Raw genomic sequence first — 20,822 nt, forward strand, 5'->3', positions numbered from 1 at the left:
TCCATAGTCCTGGTTACTGTAGAGGTCGTTTCACGCTGGGCCCTGTATAACACGGCTGACCTCAATACTGAAGGCTTGCCTATGACCTGGAGAGACTTGAAGGTCTGAGCCTCCTTCAGATAAACACAACTAGGCACCTGATGTCACTGTTTTATTGTATAAAGAATGATGTATTAAATATATACTGTAGAGAGAGTCAATATAGAATAGAAAAGTATACACATACTCACAGTCATGACAAAGCTTGACTTTTGATAAAAACCTGTCTTCTATATATTGTTGTTATTCGTTATAATATTGATAATGTTCCCTGACGAATCACCATTACCCTTGCACATGTCAAAGCAAGCCTTGTTCCAGCCAGAATGGCCCATATACAGTAGAGCAGGAGTCTAGTTTCTGTTTCTATAACATGAGGCAGCTTGATGATCAGGTATACCCTCTGGACAGGACACTAGTCAGTCTCCTGTTTCTATAACATGAGGCAGCTTGATGATCAGGTATACCCTCTGGACAGGATGCTAGCCCTTTTCCTTATATCAGGGAAAGCCCATTGACTCACCGTGACACCATAGAAGTTGGTTTCGTTCATGACGTCCAGCACCAGCTTGCCCACCTCCCGGTCGTCCACGGTGAAGTTGTGGTACATGTCCTGCCTCTCCTTGTGCTGCAGTAAATCCATGACGCGGGTCAGGGTCTTAGCTATCACCCAGATCCCGTCGTAGGCGAAGCCGTGGTACTTCGAGGGCTCCACCCCCTTCTGCTGTAGCTCTTTACTGTACTCCCTCTCGTACTCTTTAGGTGTCTGAATGTAAAGAGAGAGAGGGGACAATATAAGCTTTTTAGATTGCCTCCCAAATGCCACTCTATTCCCAACATAGTGCATTACATTTCACCAGAGCCCTATGGGGGGAATAGGGAATAATGTGGCATTGGGACACATCCTTAGAATGCTTTTCTTCTATCCACTATATAGGACAATGAGTCATTTGGCTAAGAAGCAACAGGTACAAGCATTTCATCCACAATAGCCGTCAACGTCCTAAGGGCAACAAAGGAGTGGCTCAAGAAGAAGCACATTAAAGTCCTGGAGTGGCCTAGCCAGTCTCCAGACCTTAATCCCATAGAAAATCTGTGGAGGGAGCTGAAGGTTCGAGTTGCCAAACGTCAGCCTCAAAACCTTAATGACTTGGAGAAGATCTGCAAAGAGGAGTGGGACAAAATCCCTCCTGAGATGTGTGCAAACCTGGTGGCCAACTACAAGAAACGTCTGACCTCTGTGATTGCCAACAAGGGTTTTGCCACCAAGTACTAAGTCATGTTTTGCAGAGGGGTCAAATACTTATTTCTCTCATTAAAATGCAAATCAATTTATAACAATTTTAACTTGCGTTTTTCTGGATTTTTGCTGTTATTCTGTCTCTCACTGTTCAAATAAACCTACCATTAAAATTATAGACGGATCATTTCTTTGTCAGTGGGCAAACGTACAAAATCATCAGGGGATCAAATACTTTTTTCCTTCACTGTATGTGCGAGTTGAGGTAATATTTTGTAAATATTCCTCATGCCGCAGGTGCAAAACAGTTATACACTATACCGTGTACCAAAATGCTTATCAGGAACACTCACCCTTCCAGAGATCCCCTTGACCTGTTTGGCGCTGAGGGGTTCAAAGTCCACAGCGATGTATCCCTCCATAGCGGTCAGCAACTTCCTGGTGGTGCAGTTGGTGGAGTTGGCCTGCTCCCACCAGTTGCCCTGGTACCAGCCTGGTATGATCCACTGGTACTTACTACCATACATGTTCAGGTTGTACGCCTGGGGGATGGATGTTTGGTTAGTACACACACATACAGGTGTGTCCATACAAACACACACCACATGCAGTGTATGCAAACAACTACACACACACACTGCCTTACATACACGAGTGCGTGCACCCACAAACACACAAGCACCCACTTTGTACCTATTCTATGTCACACAACAGTCTGCATTGACATTGTAATCTGTCTTAGACACATTGTTAATCATTACAGACAGCAATGTCAGTGGTATTCTGTTCTGTAAGGCACTGGTCACTGAGACAGTCATGTCAGTGGTATGCTGTTCTGTAAAACACTGGTCACCTAGACAGTCATGTCAGTGGTATGCTGTTCTGTAAAACACTGGTCACTGAGACAGTCATGTCAGTGGTATGCTGTTCTGTAAGACACTGGTCACTGAGACAGTCATGTCAGTGGTATGCTGTTCTGTAAAACACTGGTCACCTAGACAGTCATGTCAGTGGTATGCTGTTCTGTAAAACACTGGTCACTGAGACAGTCATGTCAGTGGTATGCTGTTCTGTAAGACACTGGTCACTGAGACAGTCATGTCAGTGGTATGCTGTTCTGTAAAACACTGGTCACTGAGACAGTCATGTCAGTGGTATGCTGTTCTGTAAAATACTGGTCACTGAGATATCAGTCATTAATGTCAACATGAATATGATTTCAGATTTTACTGACACTCATAATGGTAGTTATGGTTATAATACCATACATGGGAAACATCTGCCACACCTATATGTTCGACAACTTGATGTGTGTGTGTGTGTGTGTGTGTGTTGTGTGTGTGTGTGTGTGTGTGTGTGTGTGTGTGTGTGTGTGTGTGTGTGTGTTTCTGCATGCGTGGGTGCGTGCGTGTGTGTGTGTGCGTGTGTGTGTGTGTGTGCATGCGAGTGTGTGTGTGTGTGCGTGTGTGTGTGTGTGTGTGTGTGTGTGTGTGTGTGTGTGTATATATATATATACACAAACAATACTCACACAGCAGAATACTTTGGAGGCCAGGTTCTCATCAAACTGTCCGATAATGATCCTTACGTCATTATCCTAAAGAGATGGCATAACAGACAAAAGGGTTGGCCTTCCACTACAAGCAGCTAATCATTAGCAGCAATCACATCACAATAGTGCACTTTGCATAACATACATATTCTAGGCTCTGTCTGAAGACTCTGTACTGTGCAGTATGTACAGATGTAACAGCTGTCCTAGTGCGAGGATTTTGTCATTTTGGTTCTCTGTAGCTCAGTTGGTAGAGCATGAAGCTTGTAATGCCAGGATATTGGGTTAAATTCCCGGGACCAGCCATATGCTGCTAAATGACATATATCATATTATTATATAGTATTATACAGGTATATATGATCGTCTTATCACATTAAAATAAACGGTGATATCGGCACTTTAGATGTTGATATCAGTGTAATTGCCACCTCATCAGTGTAAGGACTACAGGTAACTGTCACCTCATCAGTGTAAGGACTACCGGTAACTGTCACCTCATCAGTGTAAGGACTACAGGTAACTGTCACCTCATCAGTGTAAGGACTACCGGTAACTGTCACCTCATCAGTGTAAGGACTACAGGTAACTGTCACCTCATCAGTGTAAGGGCTACAGGTAACTGTCACCTCATCAGTGTAAGGACTACAGGTAACTGTCACCTCATCAGTGTAAGGACTACAGGTAACTGTCACCTCATCAGTGTAAGGACTACAGGTAACTGTCACCTCATCAGTGTAAGGGCTACAGGTAACTGTCACCTCATCAGTGTAAGGACTACAAGTAACTGTCACCTCATCAGTGTAAGGACTACAGGTAACTGTCACCTCATCAGTGTAAGGACTACAGGTAACTGTCACCTCATCAGTGTAAGGACTACAGGTAACTGTCACCTCATCAGTGTAAGGGCTACAGGGAACTGGTCTGATGGTGTAGATATAGGTGCTGGGCTAAGTCCCAAATGCCCATTTGAGATATACACTTGGTGTTTCTTTGTTAGCTATAGGGCAGAGGCTGCAATATCAAGCCACAAAGTGTCAATCCATAACAACACAGCCATTAGTGTCAGCGCAGAGAATTGCTTCCTATCCACAGGGCCAGGGAGGAGAGATCTACATGGAATTGAGAGCACATGCTAGCATGATTGAGTCAGTAAATAGTTCACCACCTCCTAAAAGTAGCAGGAGCTTTGAGTAGCGAGGTTTGAAGTCTGAGGTTCCCGTCTGCCTCTGACAAGAGCAATCTGTCTGTCACCACTCTGCATGGTGGTGAACTGCATAGACCTTCCTAACCCATACAATCACACAAAAATTATGTGATTAAATCTTGATACAGGAAGGAAGGGGGTAGGAGTGATGCTTGACTCGAATGCGGGATTGTGCATGTCTATCAAAACACAACTGGTACCCTTCTCCCTATCCCCTATTGGCCCTGTCAAAAGAAGGGCACTATGTAGGGAACAGGGTGCCATTTAGGATGTACACTAAGGTAGTAACACATGTATCAAGTCTAGAAAAGGTGAGTTTGACTGAGGATGTACAGTTGAAGTCGGAAGTTTACATACACCTTAGCCAAATACATTTAAACTCAGTTTTTCACAATTCCTGACATTTAATCCTAGTAAAAATTCCATCTTAGGTCAGTTAGGATCACCACTTTATTTTAAGAATGTGACATGTCAGAATAATAGTAGAGAGAATGATTTATTTCAGCTTTTATTTTTTTAATCACATTCCCAGTGGGTCAGAAGTTTACATACACTCAATTAGTATTTGGTAGCATTGCTTTCAAATTGTTTAACTTGGATCAAATGTTTCGGGTAGCCTTCCACAAGCTTACCACAATAAGTTGGGTGAATTTTGGCCCATTCCTCCTGACAGAGCTGGTGTAACTGAGTCTGGTTAGTAGGCCTCCTTGCTCGCACACACTTTTTCAGTTCTGCACACAAATTCTCTTTAGGATTGAGGTCAGGGCTTTGTGATGGCCACTCCAATACCTTGACTTTGTTGTCCTTAAGCCATTTTGCCACAACTTTGTAAGTATGCTTGGGGTTATTGTCCATTTGGAAGATCCATTTGCGGCCAAGCTTTAACTTTCTGGCTGATGTCTTGAGATGTTGCTTCAATACATCTACATAATTTTCCTCCCTCATGAAGCCATCTATTTTGTGAAGTGCACCAGTCCCTCCTGCAGCAAAGCACCCCCACAACATGGCTACCACCCCAGTGCTTCACGGTTGGGATGGTGTTCTTCTGCTTGCAAGCCTCCCCCTTTTTCCTCCAAACAGAACAATGGTCATTACGGCCAAACAGTTCCATTTTTGTTTAATCAGACCAGAAGACATTTCTCCAACAAGTATGATCTTTGTCCCCATGTGTAGTTGCAAACCGTAGTCTGGCTTTTTTATGGCGGTTTTGGAGCAGTAGCTTCTTCCTTGCTGAGCGGCCTTTCATGTCAATATAGGACTCATTTTACTGTGAATATAGATACTTCTGTACCTGTTTCCTCCAGCATCTTGACAAGGTCCTTTGCTGATGTTCTGGGATTGATTTGCACTTTTCGCACCAAAGTACGTTAATCTCTAGGAGAGTGGTATGACGGCTGCATGGTCCCATGGTGTTTATACTTGCGTACTATTGTTTTTACAGATGAACCTTCAGGCGTTTGGAAATTCTTCGCAACGATGAACCAGACTTGTGGAGGTCTTGGCTGATTTCTTTTGATTTTCCCATGATGTTAAGCAAATAGGCACTGAGTTTGAAGGTAGGCCTTGAAATACATCCACAGGTACACCTCCAATTGACTCAAATGATGTCAATTAGCCTATCAGAAGCTTCTAAAGCCATGACATCATTTACTCGATTTTTCCAAGCTGTTTAAAGGCACAGTCAGCTTAGTGTTTGTAAACTTCTGACCCACTGGAATTGTGATATAGTGAATTATAAGTTAAATAATCTGTCTATAAACAATTGTTGGAAAAATTACTTGTGTCATGAACAAAGTAGAATTCTTAACCAACTTGCCAAAACTATAGTTTGTTAACAAGAAATTTGTGGAGTGGTTGAAAAACGAGTTTTAATGACTCCAACCTAAGTGTGTGTAAACTATAACCAGCTAAAACCACAGTATGGGTGAACAGTCCTTTGCCATTTCCGATAAATAATTTCCCCTTACACCATTAAAAAGCACGTCAACAGTGAAGCGGCAACTCTGGGATGGTAGCCTTCTAGGCAGAGTTGCAAAGAAAAAGCCATATCTCAGACTGGCCAATTAAAAGAATAGATTAAGATGGGCAAAAGAACACAGACAGTGGACAGAGGAACTGCCTAGAAGGCCAGCATCCCATAGTCGCCTCTTCACTATTAATGTTGAGGCTGGTGTTTTGTAGGTACTATTTAATGAAGCTGCCAGTTGAGGACTTGTGAGGCATCTGTATCTCAAACTAGACACTCTAATGTACTTGTCCTCTTGTTCAGTTGTGCACCGGGGCCTCCCACTCCTCTTTCTATTCTGATTAGGGCCAGTTTGCGCTGTTCTGTGAAGGGAGTAGTACAGTACACAGCGTTATACGAGATCTTCAGTTTCTTGGCAATTTCTCGCATGGAATAGCCTTCATTTCTCAGAACAAGAACAGACTGATGAGTTTCAGAAGAAAGTTGTTCCAGATACTCAGCTAGTCTAAAGAAGGCCAGTTTTATTGCTTCTTTAATCAGAACAACAGTTTTCAGCTATGCTAACATAATTGCAAAAGGGTTTTCTAATGATCATTTAGCCTTTTAAAATGATAAACTTGGATTAGCTAACACAACGTGCCATTGGAGCACATGAGTGATGTTTGCTGATAATGGGCATCTGTACACCTATGTAGATATTCCATAAAAAATCTCCCCTTTCCAGCTACAATAGTCATTTACAACATTAACAATATCTACTCTGTATTTCTGATCAATTTGATGTTAAAAATGTGCTTTTCTTTCTAAAACAAGGACATTTCTAACTTTTGAACGGTAGTATACACATATACAGCGCCTTGCGAAAGTATTCTGCCCCCTTGAACTTTGCGGCCTTTTGCCACATTTCAGGCTTCAAACATAAAGATATAAAACTGTATTTTTTTGTGAATAATCAACAACAAGTGGGACACAATCATGAAGTGGAACGACATTTATGTCACGTTCTGACCTTTATTTCCTTTGTTTTGTATTTATTTAGTATGGTCAGGGCGTGAGTTGGGTGGGCAGTCTATGTTTGTTTTTCTATCATTTGGGTATTTCTATGTTTCGGCCTAGTATGGTTCTCAATCAGAGGCAGGTGTCATTAGTTGTCTCTGATTGAGAATCATACTTAGGTAGCCTGGGTTTCACTGTGTGTTTGTGGGTGATTGTTCCTGTCTTTGTGTTTTGCACCAGATAGGGCTGTTTTAGGTTTTCTCGCATTTGTTGTTTTTGTTAGTTATCTCATGTGTAGTTTCTTTATAAATTAAAGAATATGAATAACCACCACCCTGCGCTTTGGTCCGCCTCTCCTTCAGATGAAGAAAACCATTACAATTTATTGGATATTTTATTTTTTAACAAATCAAAAACTGAAAAATTGGGCGTGCAAAATTATTCAGCCCCTTTACTTTCAGTGCAGAAAACTCTCTCCAGAAGTTCAGTGAGGATCTCTGAATGATCCAATGTTGACCTAAATGACTAATGATGATAAATACAATCCACCTGTGTGTAATCAAGTCTCCGTATAAATGCACCTGCACTGTGATAGTCTCAGAGGTCCGTTAAAAGTGCAGAGAGCATCATGAAGAACAAGGAACACACCAGGCAGGTCCGAGATACTGTTGTGAAGAAGTTTAAAGCCGGATTTGGATACAAAAAGATTTCCCAAGCTTTAAACATCCCAAGGAGCACTGTGCAAGCGATAATATTGAAATGGAAGGAGTATCAGACCACTGCAAATCTACCAAGACCTGGCCGTCCCTCTAAACTTTCAGCTCATACAAGGAGAAGACTGATCAGAGATGCAGCCAAGAGGCCCATGATCACTCTGGATGAACTGCAGAGATCTACAGCTGAGGTGGGAGACTCTGTCCATAGGACAACAATCAGTCATATATTGCACAAATCTGGCCTTTATGGAAGAGTGGCAAGAAGAAAGCCATTTCTTAAAGATATCCATAAAAAGTGTCATTTACAGTTTGCCACAAGCCACCTGGGAGACACACCAAACATGTGGAAGAAGGTGCTCTGGTCAGATTGAACTTTTTGGCAACAATGCAAAATGTTATGTTTGGCGTAAAAGCAACACAGCTCATCACCCTGACCACACCATCCCCACTGTCAAACATGGTGGTGGCAGCATCATGGTTTGGGCCTGTTTTTCTTCAGCAGGGACAGGGAAGATGGTTAAAATTGATGGGAAGATGGATGGAGCCAAATACAGGACCATTCTGGAAGAAAACCTGATGGAGTCTGCAAAAGACCTGAGACTGGGACGGAGATTTGTCTTCCAACAAGACAATGATCCATAACATAAAGCAAAATCTACAATGGAATGGTTCAAAAATAAACATATCCAGGTGTTAGAATGGCCAAGTCAAAGTCCAGACCTGAATCAAATCGATAATCTGTGGAATGAACTGAAAACTGCTGTTCACAAATGCTCTCCATCCAACCTCACTGAGCTCGAGCTGTTTTGCAAGGAGGAATGGGAAAAAAATTCGGTCTCTCGATGTGCAAAACTGATAGAGACATACCCCAAGCGACTTACAGCTGTAATCGCAGCAAAAGGTGGCGCTACAAAGTATTAACTTAAGGGGGCGAATAATTTAGCACGCCCAATTTTTCCGTTTTTGATTTGTTAAAAAAGTTTGAAATATCCAATAAATGTCGTTCCACTTCATGATTGTGTCCCACTTGTTGTTGATTCTTCACAAAAAAATACAGTTTAATATCTTTATGATATGATTAAAACTGACCATCCTACCAATCCTCGACTTTGGCGATGTCATTTACAAAATAGCCTCCAATACCCTACTCAACAAATTGGATGCAGTCTATCACAGTGCAATCCGTTTTATCACCAAAGCCCCATATACTACCCACCATTGCGACCTGTACGCTCTCGTTGGCTGGCCCTCGCTTCATACTCGTCGCCAAACCCACTGGCTCCATGTCATCTACAAGACCCTGCTAGGTAAAGTCCCCCCTTATCTCAGCTCGCTGGTCACCATAGCATCTCCCACCTGTAGCACACGCTCCAGCAGGTATATCTCTCTAGTCACCCCCAAAACCAATTCTTTCTTTGGCCGCCTCTCCTTCCAGTTCTCTGCTGCCAATGACTGGAACGAACTACAAAAATCTCTGAAACTGGAAACACTTATCTCCCTCACTAGCTTTAAGCACCAACTGTCAGAGCAGCTCACAGATTACTGCACCTGTACATAGCCCACCTATAATTTAGCCCAAACAACTACCTCTTTCCCAACTGTATTTAATTTTTATTTATTTATTTATTTTGCTCCTTTGCACCCCATTATTTTTATTTCTACTTTGCACATTCTTCCATTGCAAAACTACCATTCCAGTATTTTACTTGCTATATTGTATTTACTTTGCCATCATGGCCTTTTTTACCTTTACCTCCCTTCTCACCTCATTTGCTCACATTGTATATAGACTTGTTTATACTGCATTATTGACTGTATGTTTGTTTTTACTCCATGTGTAACTCTGTGTCGTTTTATCTGTCGAACTGCTTTGCTTTATCTTGGCCAGGTCGCAATTGTAAATGAGAACTTGCTCTCAACTTGCCTACCTGGTTAAATAAAGGTAAAATAAAAATAAAAAAAATATGTTTGAAGCCTGAAATGTGGCAAAAGGTCGCAAAGTTCAAGGGGGCCGAAAACTTTGGTCTCATACATATGGTTAGCAGATGTAATTGGTCTCATACACATGGTTAGCAGATGTAATTGGTCTCATACACATGGTTAGCAGATGTTATTGGTCACATACACATGGTTAGCAGATGTTATTGGTCTCATACACATGGTTAGCAGATGTTATTGGTCTCATACATATGGTTAGCAGATGTTATTGGTCTCATACACATGGTTAGCAGATGTTATTGGTCTCATACACATTGTTAGCAGATGTTATTGGTCTCATACACATGGTTAGCAGATGTAATTGGTCTCATATACATGGTTAGCAGATGTTATTGGTCTTATACACATGGTTAGCAGATGTTATTGGTCTCATACATATGGTTAGCAGATGTTATTGGTCTCATACACATGGTTAGCAGATGTTATTGGTCTCATACACATGGTTAGCAGATGTTATTGGTCTTATACACATGGTTAGCAGATGTTATTGGTCTCATACACATGGTTAGCAGATGTTATTGGTCTTATACACATGGTTAGCAGATGTTATTGGTCTCATATACATGGTTAGCAGATGTTATTGGTCTTATACACATGGTTAGCAGATGTTATTGGTCTCATACACATGGTTAGCAGATGTTATTGGTCTCATACACATGGTTAGCAGATGTTATTGGTCTCATATACATGGTTAGCAGATGTTATTGGTCTTATACACATGGTTAGCAGATGTTATTGGTCTCATACACATGGTTAGCAGATGTTATTGGTCTTATACACATGGTTAGCAGATGTTATTGGTCTCATACATATGGTTAGCAGATGTTATTGGTCTCATACACATGGTTAGCAGATGTTATTGGTCTCATACACATGGTTAGCAGATGTTATTGGTCTTATACACATGGTTAGCAGATGTTATTGGTCTCATACACATGGTTAGCAGATGTTATTGGTCTTATACACATGGTTAGCAGATGTTATTGGTCTCATATACATGGTTAGCAGATGTTATTGGTCTCATATACATGGTTAGCAGATGTTATTGGTCTCATACACATGGTTAGCAGATGTTATTGGTCTTATACACATGGTTAGCAGATGTTAATGTGAGTGTAGGAAAATGCTTGTGCTTTTAGTTCCGACAGTGCAGTAATAAACAACGAGTAATCTAACAATTGCACAACTACCTAATACGCACAAATCACAGTGAAGGGATGGAATAAGAATATATACATATCAATATATGGATGAGAAGCAGAGGCAAGATGCAATAGATGGTATAAAATACAGTATATACATATGGGATGAGTAATGCAAAATATGTAAATATGATTAAAGTGGCATTATTAAAGTGATTAGTGATCCATTTATTAAAGTGGCCAATGATTTCAAGTCAAGTTAGTGATGGCTGTTTAGCAGTCGGATGGCCTTAAGATAGAAGCTGTTTGTCAATATCTCGTTCCCAGCTTTGATGCACCTGTGCTGACCTCGCCTTCTGGATGATAGCGGTGTGAACAGGCAGTGGCTCGGGTGGTTGTTGTGCTTGATGACCTTTTTGGTCTTCCTGTGACAACGGGTGCTCTAGGTGTTCTGGAGGGCAGGTAGTTTTGCAGACCTCACCACCCTCTGGAGAGCCCTGCAGTTGTGGGCGGGTGTAATCGCTACCAAAGGTATCGACTCAGGGGGTTGAATACGTATCTAATCAAGATACAGTATATTAGTGTTTTATTTACCATAAATGTAAAAAAAATAAAGAGATAATTTTCTTTCCACTTTGACATTACAGAGTAGTTTGTGTAGATTGTTGAAAAAAAATGCCAATTGAATCCATTTGAATCCCACATGGTAACACAACGAAATGTGTCAAAAGTCAAGGGGTGTGAATACTTTCTGAAGGCACTGTAGATTGTTAACAATACAAATGCATTATCTTAGCTTGTGTGTCCTCTGATTAGTCACTAATACAAGTTCTGCCATTCACTCTGCCAAAACACCAGCTGTGTCTCTCTGCGCCTTCGATCTGACCCTTTATACTGAATAATGATTCAAGTTCAATAGACAGTTACTCAAGCAAAGCTGAGACATTCTAAATATGTCACATATCCATTTTTCAGTGGGGAGTCACCAGCCTCTGTCATCACAGCTCCAATGGCCTCAGGGTGTTGGATGAACTAAATAGGATTATAATGCTACATATCAGTATGTTTTAGATCCAATAAACACGCTATGCGTAACACACTCAGAACATAATTCCAACGGGAAATTAAATGCGATGAAAAATCAACCACTTCTGTATTTCTGGTCATGTAATTCTAGGTTGTTTATGGGTCAAAGTAAAACACACATCCAATGCCTTACAAAATGAAAAGGGTCTTGAAATGCCAATGCTGTAACCACGAATTGTATAGGTTTATTAGCCATAACAGCCCTCTATACCTCTATAGTACCTCCATGGGTGATTTTCCATCCGTACAACCCGGCATGGCGTGTGGTCCACAGTCGCCACCTGCTTTCCCTTATCGCTACAGAAACCCCAATCAAAAGGCCACTTTTCCCCACAATACCTACAATGCCATGGTGGACCGTACTCATCAGAGCCAGAGTGCATGCTGGGAGTAAGCAGAGTAGCTGGGGGTTCTTTGTGGACCACTCTGCTTTGCAGACACTTGTCATTTTCAGAGCCCCTTGGCTCGACTTGAACCTGGCTCTCGTAGGGCTCTGTTCCTCGCAGGCCTGAATGGTGCCCCTGTACCCTGGAGGAAGGCACTTAACTCAAATGTCTCCAGCTGTGAGGGAACTGAATATGGACAATACCGGCCCAGAGAGACCTGATAATATCCACCATCCTCTGCCCTGGAACCAGGGGGGGATTGGGCATCAGATTGGGTCCCGCGGTTAGAAAAATGGACCCTGGACTGAAGGTCTCAGAGTTTTATTGTGAGAATTCTAAATGTGTACTAGTGGTCTCTAATTGACATGTGGCACCTGTTGCAGGTGGAACTGTTGCATGTGGCTGCTTAAAGGTTGTTCTGTTTGGGTCCTGCTGGTCTCTGGGATGGAGTTTTGTTATGGCTATTCTTATTCACTTTCAAGTCAGGTGGTTACAGTACAGTATGTATTAACCAATGGCAGCAACTTCCCAGACGGTTGATTAATCCATGTTGGCGATGCTGTTAGTCACTTTACTCTTGGGTTAATGTAGTAACACTACAAACACAATGAGGATGTGTAACACAACACTAGGCATGAGTACATGGCTTTACTAAAACCTGGGGCTAAGTCCCAAATGCCACCCTATTCCCTATATAGTGCACTACTTTGACCAGTAGGCAGAGGCAGCAGTGTCGTGAGAAGAGGTGTGATACTGATGAGTTAGAACCAGAGGCAGCAGTGTCATGAGAAGAGGTGTGATACTGATGAGTTAGAACCAGAGGCAGCAGTGTTGTGAGAAGAGGTGTGATACCGATGAGTTAGAACCAGAGGCAGCAGTGTTATGAGAAGAGGTGTGATACCGATGAGTTAGAACCAGAGGCAGCAGTGTTATGAGAAACACATACTGCAGTTCTCAGCTATTCAGGGATTTGGAATACCAAAGGTACTACATCAATTTGAAAGCACAGGTAGGGAAATGTTGCCGAGTGGACAATGACGTGTGGCTCCAAAAATGTTTACGCCATAACAGGCAATAAAGTGTCTGACAGACTAGTAATGGTATTAGTGCTGGAAGTAGCAGTGTTGGTTATTGCAGAGTCTTGGTTTGATTGTCAGTATTATCTTTAGTTGATCAAACAGTAATTCCATTGAAGATGTTAGTGGGATTTGTGATATGGCTGGAGTCAGTTTATTCATGAGTGCACACCGTAGCAAACCTATAGCAAAACGTTTTGCAACGAAAACTAGTGTTTGATATTGGAAAAGTGTAGGTTAGTCATTTTACTTTTCGTCACGTTTTCTTCCAGTTAGTTCTTAATGTATACACCTCTGGTACATGGCCACAGCTTCTCCACAGACACATGAGTTTCCTGTGGTGTGCTCCTGACAGCTACCTCTCTGTTCTTAATCCATTCTGAGGAGTTTTACTTTGTGTGTGTGCGTGTGTGTGCGTGTGTGTGTGCGTGCGGGCGCCCGAGAGAGACATATGGAAAGAAAGAGAGAGAAAGAAAAGGAGAGAAAAAGACAAGTGAATATGAAAGAGAGTGAGAGACAGAGAGATGGGAGATAGAGTATATGAGAAAAAGAGAGACAGCGCGAGAGATATATATATATATATATAGAGAGAGAGACTTCACTTGCATTGGCAATCATAACATATGTTGCCCATGCCAATAAAGCCTTTCAATTGGAATTGAATTGAATTGAGAGAGAGAGCGAGTGAGTGAGGAAAGAAAGAGTGCATGGGAGATAAAGAGAAAGAAAGAGACACACAGACACACAAGAGAAACAGTCCCTGTGCAGTACAGTTCCTATCTGATGGTGGTTGTCTGTTTCGGCCCCTGTACAGTACAGTTCCTATCTGATGGTGGTTGTCTGTTTCGGCCCCTGTACAGTACAGTTCCTATCTGATGGTGGTTGTCTGGTTCGGCCCCTGTGCAGTACAGTTCCTATCTGATGGTGGTTGTCTGTTTCGGCCCCTGTGCAGTACAGTTCCTATCTGAATGTGGTCGTCTGTTTCGGCCCCTGTGCAGTACAGTTCCTATCTGATGGTGGTTGTCTGTTTCGGCCCCTGTGCAGTACAGTTCCTATCTGATGGTGGTAGTCTGTTTCGGCCCCTGTGCAGTACAGTTCCTATCTGATGGTGGTTGTCTGTTTCGGCCCCTGTGCAGTACAGTTCCTATCTGATGGTGGTTGTCTGTTTCGGCCCCTGTGCAGTACAGTTCCTATCTGATGGTGGTTGTCTGGTTCGGCCCGTGTACAGTACAGTTCCTATCTGATGGTGGTTGTCTGGTTCGGCCCGTGTACAGTACAGTTCCTATCTTATGGTGGTTGTCTGGTTCGGCCCGTGTACAGTACAGTTCCTATCTGATGGTGGTTGTCTGTTTCGGCCCCTGTACAGTACAGTTTCTATCTGATGGTGGTTGTCTGTTTCGGCCCCTGTGCAGTACAGTTCCTATCTGATGGTGGTTGTCTGGTTCTGCCCGTGTACAGTACAGTTCCTATCTGATGGTGGTTGTCTGTTTCGGCCCCTGTACAGTACAGTTTCTATCTGATGGTGGTTGTCTGTTTCGGCCCCTGTACAGTACAGTTTCTATCTGATGGTGGTTGTCTGTTTCGGCCCCTGTACAGTACAGTTCATATCTGATGGTGGTTGTCTGGTTCGGCCCCTGTGCAGTACAGTTCCTATCTGATGGTGGTTGTCTGGTTTGGCCCCTGTGCAGTACAGTTCCTATCTGATGGTGGTTGTCTGTTTCGGCCCCTGTACAGTACAGTTCCTATCTGATGGTGGTTGTCTGTTTCGGCCCGTGTACAGTACAGTTCCTATCTGATGGTGGTATGGTGGTTGTCTCTTTCAGCACCGTGGACAGCATCTAACTGCTGCTCTCTCTCTAGGAATCCCATCACTACTGCAGATGTGAACTACAGTCTATTGGTGGCTACACACATCATACCAGACGCCATGGCAACACTTCCTGCTCCAGACTGACTGATACGTGTCATCGTTTCTTATCACATTACATGGAAACAGGGGGACAGGCAACCGAATGGAGAGATGAGAGAGGAGCTATCCAATCATGTGTCAGAGCTGTCACAGCCTGTCCCGCTCCAAAGAGAGGGCTTTAAAGCATTGCGAGACGACAGATAATTTGCATTTTTAACTCTCAGTTTAAAATGTCAGCTTTACACAAGTACATGTATATTATAGAAAGGCTCATAGTTCTCTTTCTCTGTGTGTGTGTTTGTGTGTGTGTGCTTGTGCGTGTGTGTGCGAGTCAGAGAGAGAAAGAGAGAAAGAGAGTGTCTGTGTGAGGCTTCGCCAGCTCTTATGTGATGTGAGTTGATCAGAGAGCCGAGAGGCCTGGGGAGTGAGGGGCTTAGACAGTGTTGTGAGGGCTGAGAAGCCTGGGGAGTGAGGGCGTTGGACAGTGTTGTGAGGGCTGAGAAGCCTGGGGAGTGAGGGGCTTAGACAGTGTTGTGAGGGCTGAGAAGCCTGGGGAGTGAGGGCGTTGGACAGTGTTGTGAGGGCTGAGAAGCCTGGGGAGTGAGGGGCTTAGACAGTGTTGTGAGGGCTGAGAAGCCTGGGGAGTGAGGGCGTTAGACAGTGTTGTGAGGGCTGAGAAGCCTGGGGAGTGAGGGGCTTAGACAGTGTTCTGAGGGCTGAGAAGCCTGGGGAGTGAGGGCGTTAGACAGTGTTGTGAGGGCTGAGAAGCCTGGGGAGTGAGGGGCTTAGACAGTGTTGTGAGGGCTGAGAAGCCTGGGGAGTGAGGGGCTTAGACAGTGTTGTGAGGGCTGAGAAGCCTGGGGAGTGAGGGCGTTAGACAGTGTTGTGAGGGCTGAGAAGCCTGGGGAGTGAGGGCGTTAGACAGTGTTGTGAGGGCTGAGAAGCCTGGGGAGTGAGGGGCTTAGACAGTGTTCTGAGGGCTGAGAAGCCTGGGGAGTGAGGGCGTTAGACAGTGTTGTGAGGGCTGAGAAGCCTGGGGAGTGAGGGGCTTAGACAGTGCTGTGAGGGCTGAGAAGCCTGGGGAGTGAGGGGCTTAGACAGTGTTCTGAGGGCTGAGAAGCCTGGGGAGTGAGGGCGTTAGACAGTGTTGTCTAAGACTATAATCAGCCACTGCAGCTCCACTTTAGGCTCACAGGGACACAGCTAGTGTGTGTGTGTGAATAACAGCAGCAGGTCATTATGGGTAACTGTCCAAACTCTCAGTACTACTGACATAACCGCATTAAGACACACCAGTGTCAACCAGTATTGAGGAAGAGGAATACTGGTCTTGGTACTGTATAATGCATGAGATGATAAAACCATTTAGGGCATACAGTACATCTGATGTGTGTGACCTCCAGTTCATTTACTCCTGGAAGGTCTTAGACAGGAAGGTCTTAGAAACATTCCGGGTGCCACTACAGTAATATCAAGATCACCATGAGACACTCATTACATTCATTCCTAAGGGGTTCTGGTCTGGTTCCACAGTACACTAAGTACCTATGCTGTACTGTAACTGGTTCTGGGGATCACTCACCTTCAGCTTCTTGACATTGACACAGGGGTCGTTGGAGAAGCTCTCGGTGTCAGCGATCTGGATGTCTGCCTTTTCCAGCTCATTGGTCAAGTCATTCCTCACCTGGGAGAGACAGAGTGTGAGAGAGAGAGAGAGAGAGAGAGAGAGAGAGAGAGAGAGAGAGAGAGAGAGAGACAGAAAGAGAGAGAGAGAGAGAGCACAATTAGACCCAACCAAATCATGAGAAAACAAAAAGATAACTACTTAACACATTGGAAAGAATTAACAAAAAAACAGAGCAAACTAGAATGCTATTTGGCCCTACACAGAGAGTACACAGCGGCAGAATACCTGACCACTGTGACTGACCCAAAATTAAGGAAAGCCTTGACTATGTACAGACTCAGTGAGCATAGCCTTGCTATTGAGAAAGGCCGCCGTAGGCAGACATGGCTCTCAAGAGAAGACAGGCTATGTGCTCACTGCCCACAAAATGAGGTGGAAACTGAGCTGCACTTCCTAACCTCCTGCCCAATGTATGACCATATTAGAGAGACATATTTCCCTCAGATTACACAAATCCACAAAGAATTCGAAAACAAATCAAATTTTGAAAAACTCCCATATCTACCGGGTGAAATTCCACAGTGTGCCATCACAGCAGCAAGATTTGTGACCTGTTGCCACGAGAAAAGGGCAACCAGTGAAGAACAAACACCATTGTAAATACAACCCATATTTATGCTTATTTATTTTATCTTGTGTCCTTTAGCCATTTGTACATTGTTAGAACACTGTATATATATATAATATGACATTTGTAATGTCTTTACTGTTTTGAAACTTCTGTATGTGTAATGTTTACTGTTAATTTTTGTTGTTTTTCACTTTATATATTCACTTTGTATGTTGTCTACCTCACTTGCTTTGGCAATGTTAACACATGTTTCCCATGCCAATAAAGCCCTTGAATTGAATTGAATTGAGAGAGAGAGAGAGAGATAGTGGGGGGGGGGGGGCAATGGGTCATCATGTCATATCAGGTCTTATTTGAATAGTGCTTTTTAAAGATATATTTGGGACAAAGTGCTTACTAACAGCAATGCGGGCCTACACCCCAAAGAGGGCGAGCAGAGGCGATAGACAGTGGCGAGCAATACCACCTTGGGTAGGAAGAAACCTTGAGAGTACCTTAGACCAGAGAGTAGGTTAGAGGGGATACTAGCTGGGGATATCCACCCAGAGATACAGTAAGGTCTAATTGCACTGTTCTCCACTGTTCTCTGATTAACTTTATGAAGACGGTGTCTGTATCCCAAATGGCACCCTATTCTTATATAGTGCACTTCTTTTGTCCTGGTCAAAACTAGTAAACTACATAGGGAATAGGGTGCTAGCCTGGCTGCCTGTGGACAACCTCCAGTGGACCCTGCACCCCTACTGAGATTTGGACAGACATCAGTTATTTCTCCATTAATTTAGTCTCAGTATCCCCCCCAGCTGAAACCATTTGTAATTGTCAATTAATACGTTAGAATATAAATCAGGCTCAAGAAAATTGCCTCTTGGTTTTCGTTGAGTCTCAAACACTCGATATTAAACCGAGGAGGAAGTGAGCTCCATGTGTTCCTTAGCTAATGTTGACTTAACCCCGGGAGAGTAGTGGTCTTTTAGGGACTCTGGGGGAAAACATGCATCTGTTACTGCTGACACATTAGGGCACAGAAATATCTTTGCTTAGGAGGTCATGTATACTGAAAAGTGTGTCTCATAGTAGACCCAGGAGTGTATGAGTGAAAAGTGTGAAAAGGAAGATAAAATTCATCATCACCAATTAGGATCTGGCCAGAAATCCTTTAATCAGGTATAGAACCCATTGCCCTCTATGATTGTGAAGTCTGGGGTCCACACACAAACCAATCACAAAATGGGACAAACACCAAATTGAGACTATGCATGTGTAACAGTATAGACTTTACGTCCGTACCCTCGCCCCGACCAAGGGCGCAAACCAGGGATGCTCTGCACACAGTCACCCTCAGAGCATCATTACCCATCGCTCCACAAAAGCCGCAGCCCTTGCAGAGCAAGGGGAACCACTACTTCAAGGTCTCAGAGCGAGTGACGTCACCGATTGAAACGCTATCAGCACGCACCACCGCTAACTAGCTAGCCATTTCGCATCGGCTACACATGCAGGATTCTGCCTAAAACATCCTCTGTGTTCAACGTAAAATACCAAATAATGCATGAAGAGCAGAATTAGGACGATACGCACTAATGATAAATATCCTGAAAAAGAGCCATTAAATTCTACAACCACCTAAAAGGAAGCAATTCCCAAACCTTAACAAAAATTCGAGCAAATTGGAATGTTATTTGGCCCTAAACAGAGAGTACACAGTGGCAGAATACCTGACCACTGTGACTGACCCAAAATTAAGAAAAGCTTTGACTATGTACAGACTCAGTAAGCATAGCCTTGCTATTGGGAGAGGCTGCCATAGGCAGACCTGGCTCTCAAGAGGAGACAGGCTATGTGCACACTGCCCACAAAATGAGGTGGAAACCGAGCTGCACTTCCTAACCTCCTGCCAAATGTATGACCATAGTAGAGACACATATTTCCCTCAGATTACACAGCCCACAAGGAATTCGAAAAGCAACCAGTGAAGAACAAACACCATTGTAAATTCAACCCATATTTATGTTTATTTATTTTCCCTTTAGTACTTAAACCTCTTGCGGACCTCTTAAAGTGAAGATTCAAGCAGAGGGGCTGCAGGGCTCCAGCGCTACAGAGAGGAGGTCTGCAGAAGGCTGAGTCGAGGCGAGAGGGGAACTCCAGAGGGTTAAGAGGGTTCGGCCCAGCCCTGGAGCGGGGGGGGGGGGGGGGGGGTTGAGTACGCTACAGTGTGATGTGATGAAAGTTAACCCTGCAGTGGCCTGTCAATTGAACCAGAATAGACACATAAACAGGAAGCATTGTGAGTCAGCGACAGGAAATGCTATAGTGTACTACAGCACTATCTAGGCAGGTCGAATCAAATCAAATGTTATTTTTCACATACACATGGTTAGCAGATGTTAATGCAAGTGTAGCGAAATGCTTTGTGCTTCTAGTTCCGACCATGCAGTAATATCTAACACGTAATCCAACCTAACAATTTCACAACAACTACCTTATACACAAGTCTAAAGGAATGAATAAGAATATGTACATATAAATATATGAATGAGCGATGGCCGAACAGCATAGGCAGGATGCAGTAGATGGTATAGAGTACAGTATATACATATGAGATGAGTAATGTAGAGTATGGCCGAACAGCATAGGCAAGATGCAGTAGATGGTATAGAGTACAGTATATACATATGAGATGAGTAATGTAGAGTATGTAAACATTATGGCATTGTTTAAAGTGGCTAGTGATACATTTTTTACATCAAATTTCCATTATGAAAGTGGCTGGAGTTGAGTCAGTATGTTGGCAGCAGCCACTCAATGTTAGTGATGGCTGTTTAACAGTCTCATGGCCTTGAGATAGAAGCTGTTTTTCAGTCTCTCGGTCCCAGCTTTGATGCACCTGTACTGACCTTGCCTTCTGGATGATAGCGGGGTGAACAGGCAGTGGCTCGGGGGGTTGTTGTCCTTGATGATCTTTATGTTCTTCCTGTGACATCGGGTGGTGTAGGTGTTCTGGAGGACAGGTAGTTTGCCCCCGGTGATGCGTTGTGCAGACCTCACTACCCTCTGGAGAGCCTTACGGTTGTGGGCTGAGCAATTGCCGTACCAGGCGGTGATACAGTACGACAGGATGCTCTCGATTGTGCATCTGTAAAAGTTTGTGAGTGTTTTTGGTGACAAGCCGAATTTCTTCAGCCTCCTGAGGACCATTGCAGTTTGTCCGTGATGTGTACGCCGAGGAACTTAAAACGTTCCACCTT

At 43.5% G+C, this 20,822-nt stretch overlaps 1 protein-coding gene across 1 annotated transcript in view; it reads right to left on the reverse strand.

The window, feature by feature from the left end:
• Positions 1 to 20,822, reverse strand: part of gabbr2 (gamma-aminobutyric acid (GABA) B receptor, 2) — a 409,428-nt gene that overhangs the window by 137,219 nt on the left and 251,387 nt on the right. Inside the window, exons 4-7 of the mRNA XM_031795138.1 lie at positions 16,896 to 16,997; positions 2,811 to 2,876; positions 1,633 to 1,821; positions 563 to 805 (exon numbers count right to left, since the gene is read on the reverse strand). Coding sequence (XP_031650998.1) covers positions 563 to 805; positions 1,633 to 1,821; positions 2,811 to 2,876; positions 16,896 to 16,997 — 600 coding nt within the window. The remainder of the gene's footprint in view (positions 1 to 562; positions 806 to 1,632; positions 1,822 to 2,810; positions 2,877 to 16,895; positions 16,998 to 20,822) is intronic.

This window comes from Oncorhynchus kisutch, linkage group LG17, assembly GCF_002021735.2.
Source record: "Oncorhynchus kisutch isolate 150728-3 linkage group LG17, Okis_V2, whole genome shotgun sequence".
Lineage (NCBI taxonomy): Eukaryota > Metazoa > Chordata > Actinopteri > Salmoniformes > Salmonidae > Oncorhynchus > Oncorhynchus kisutch.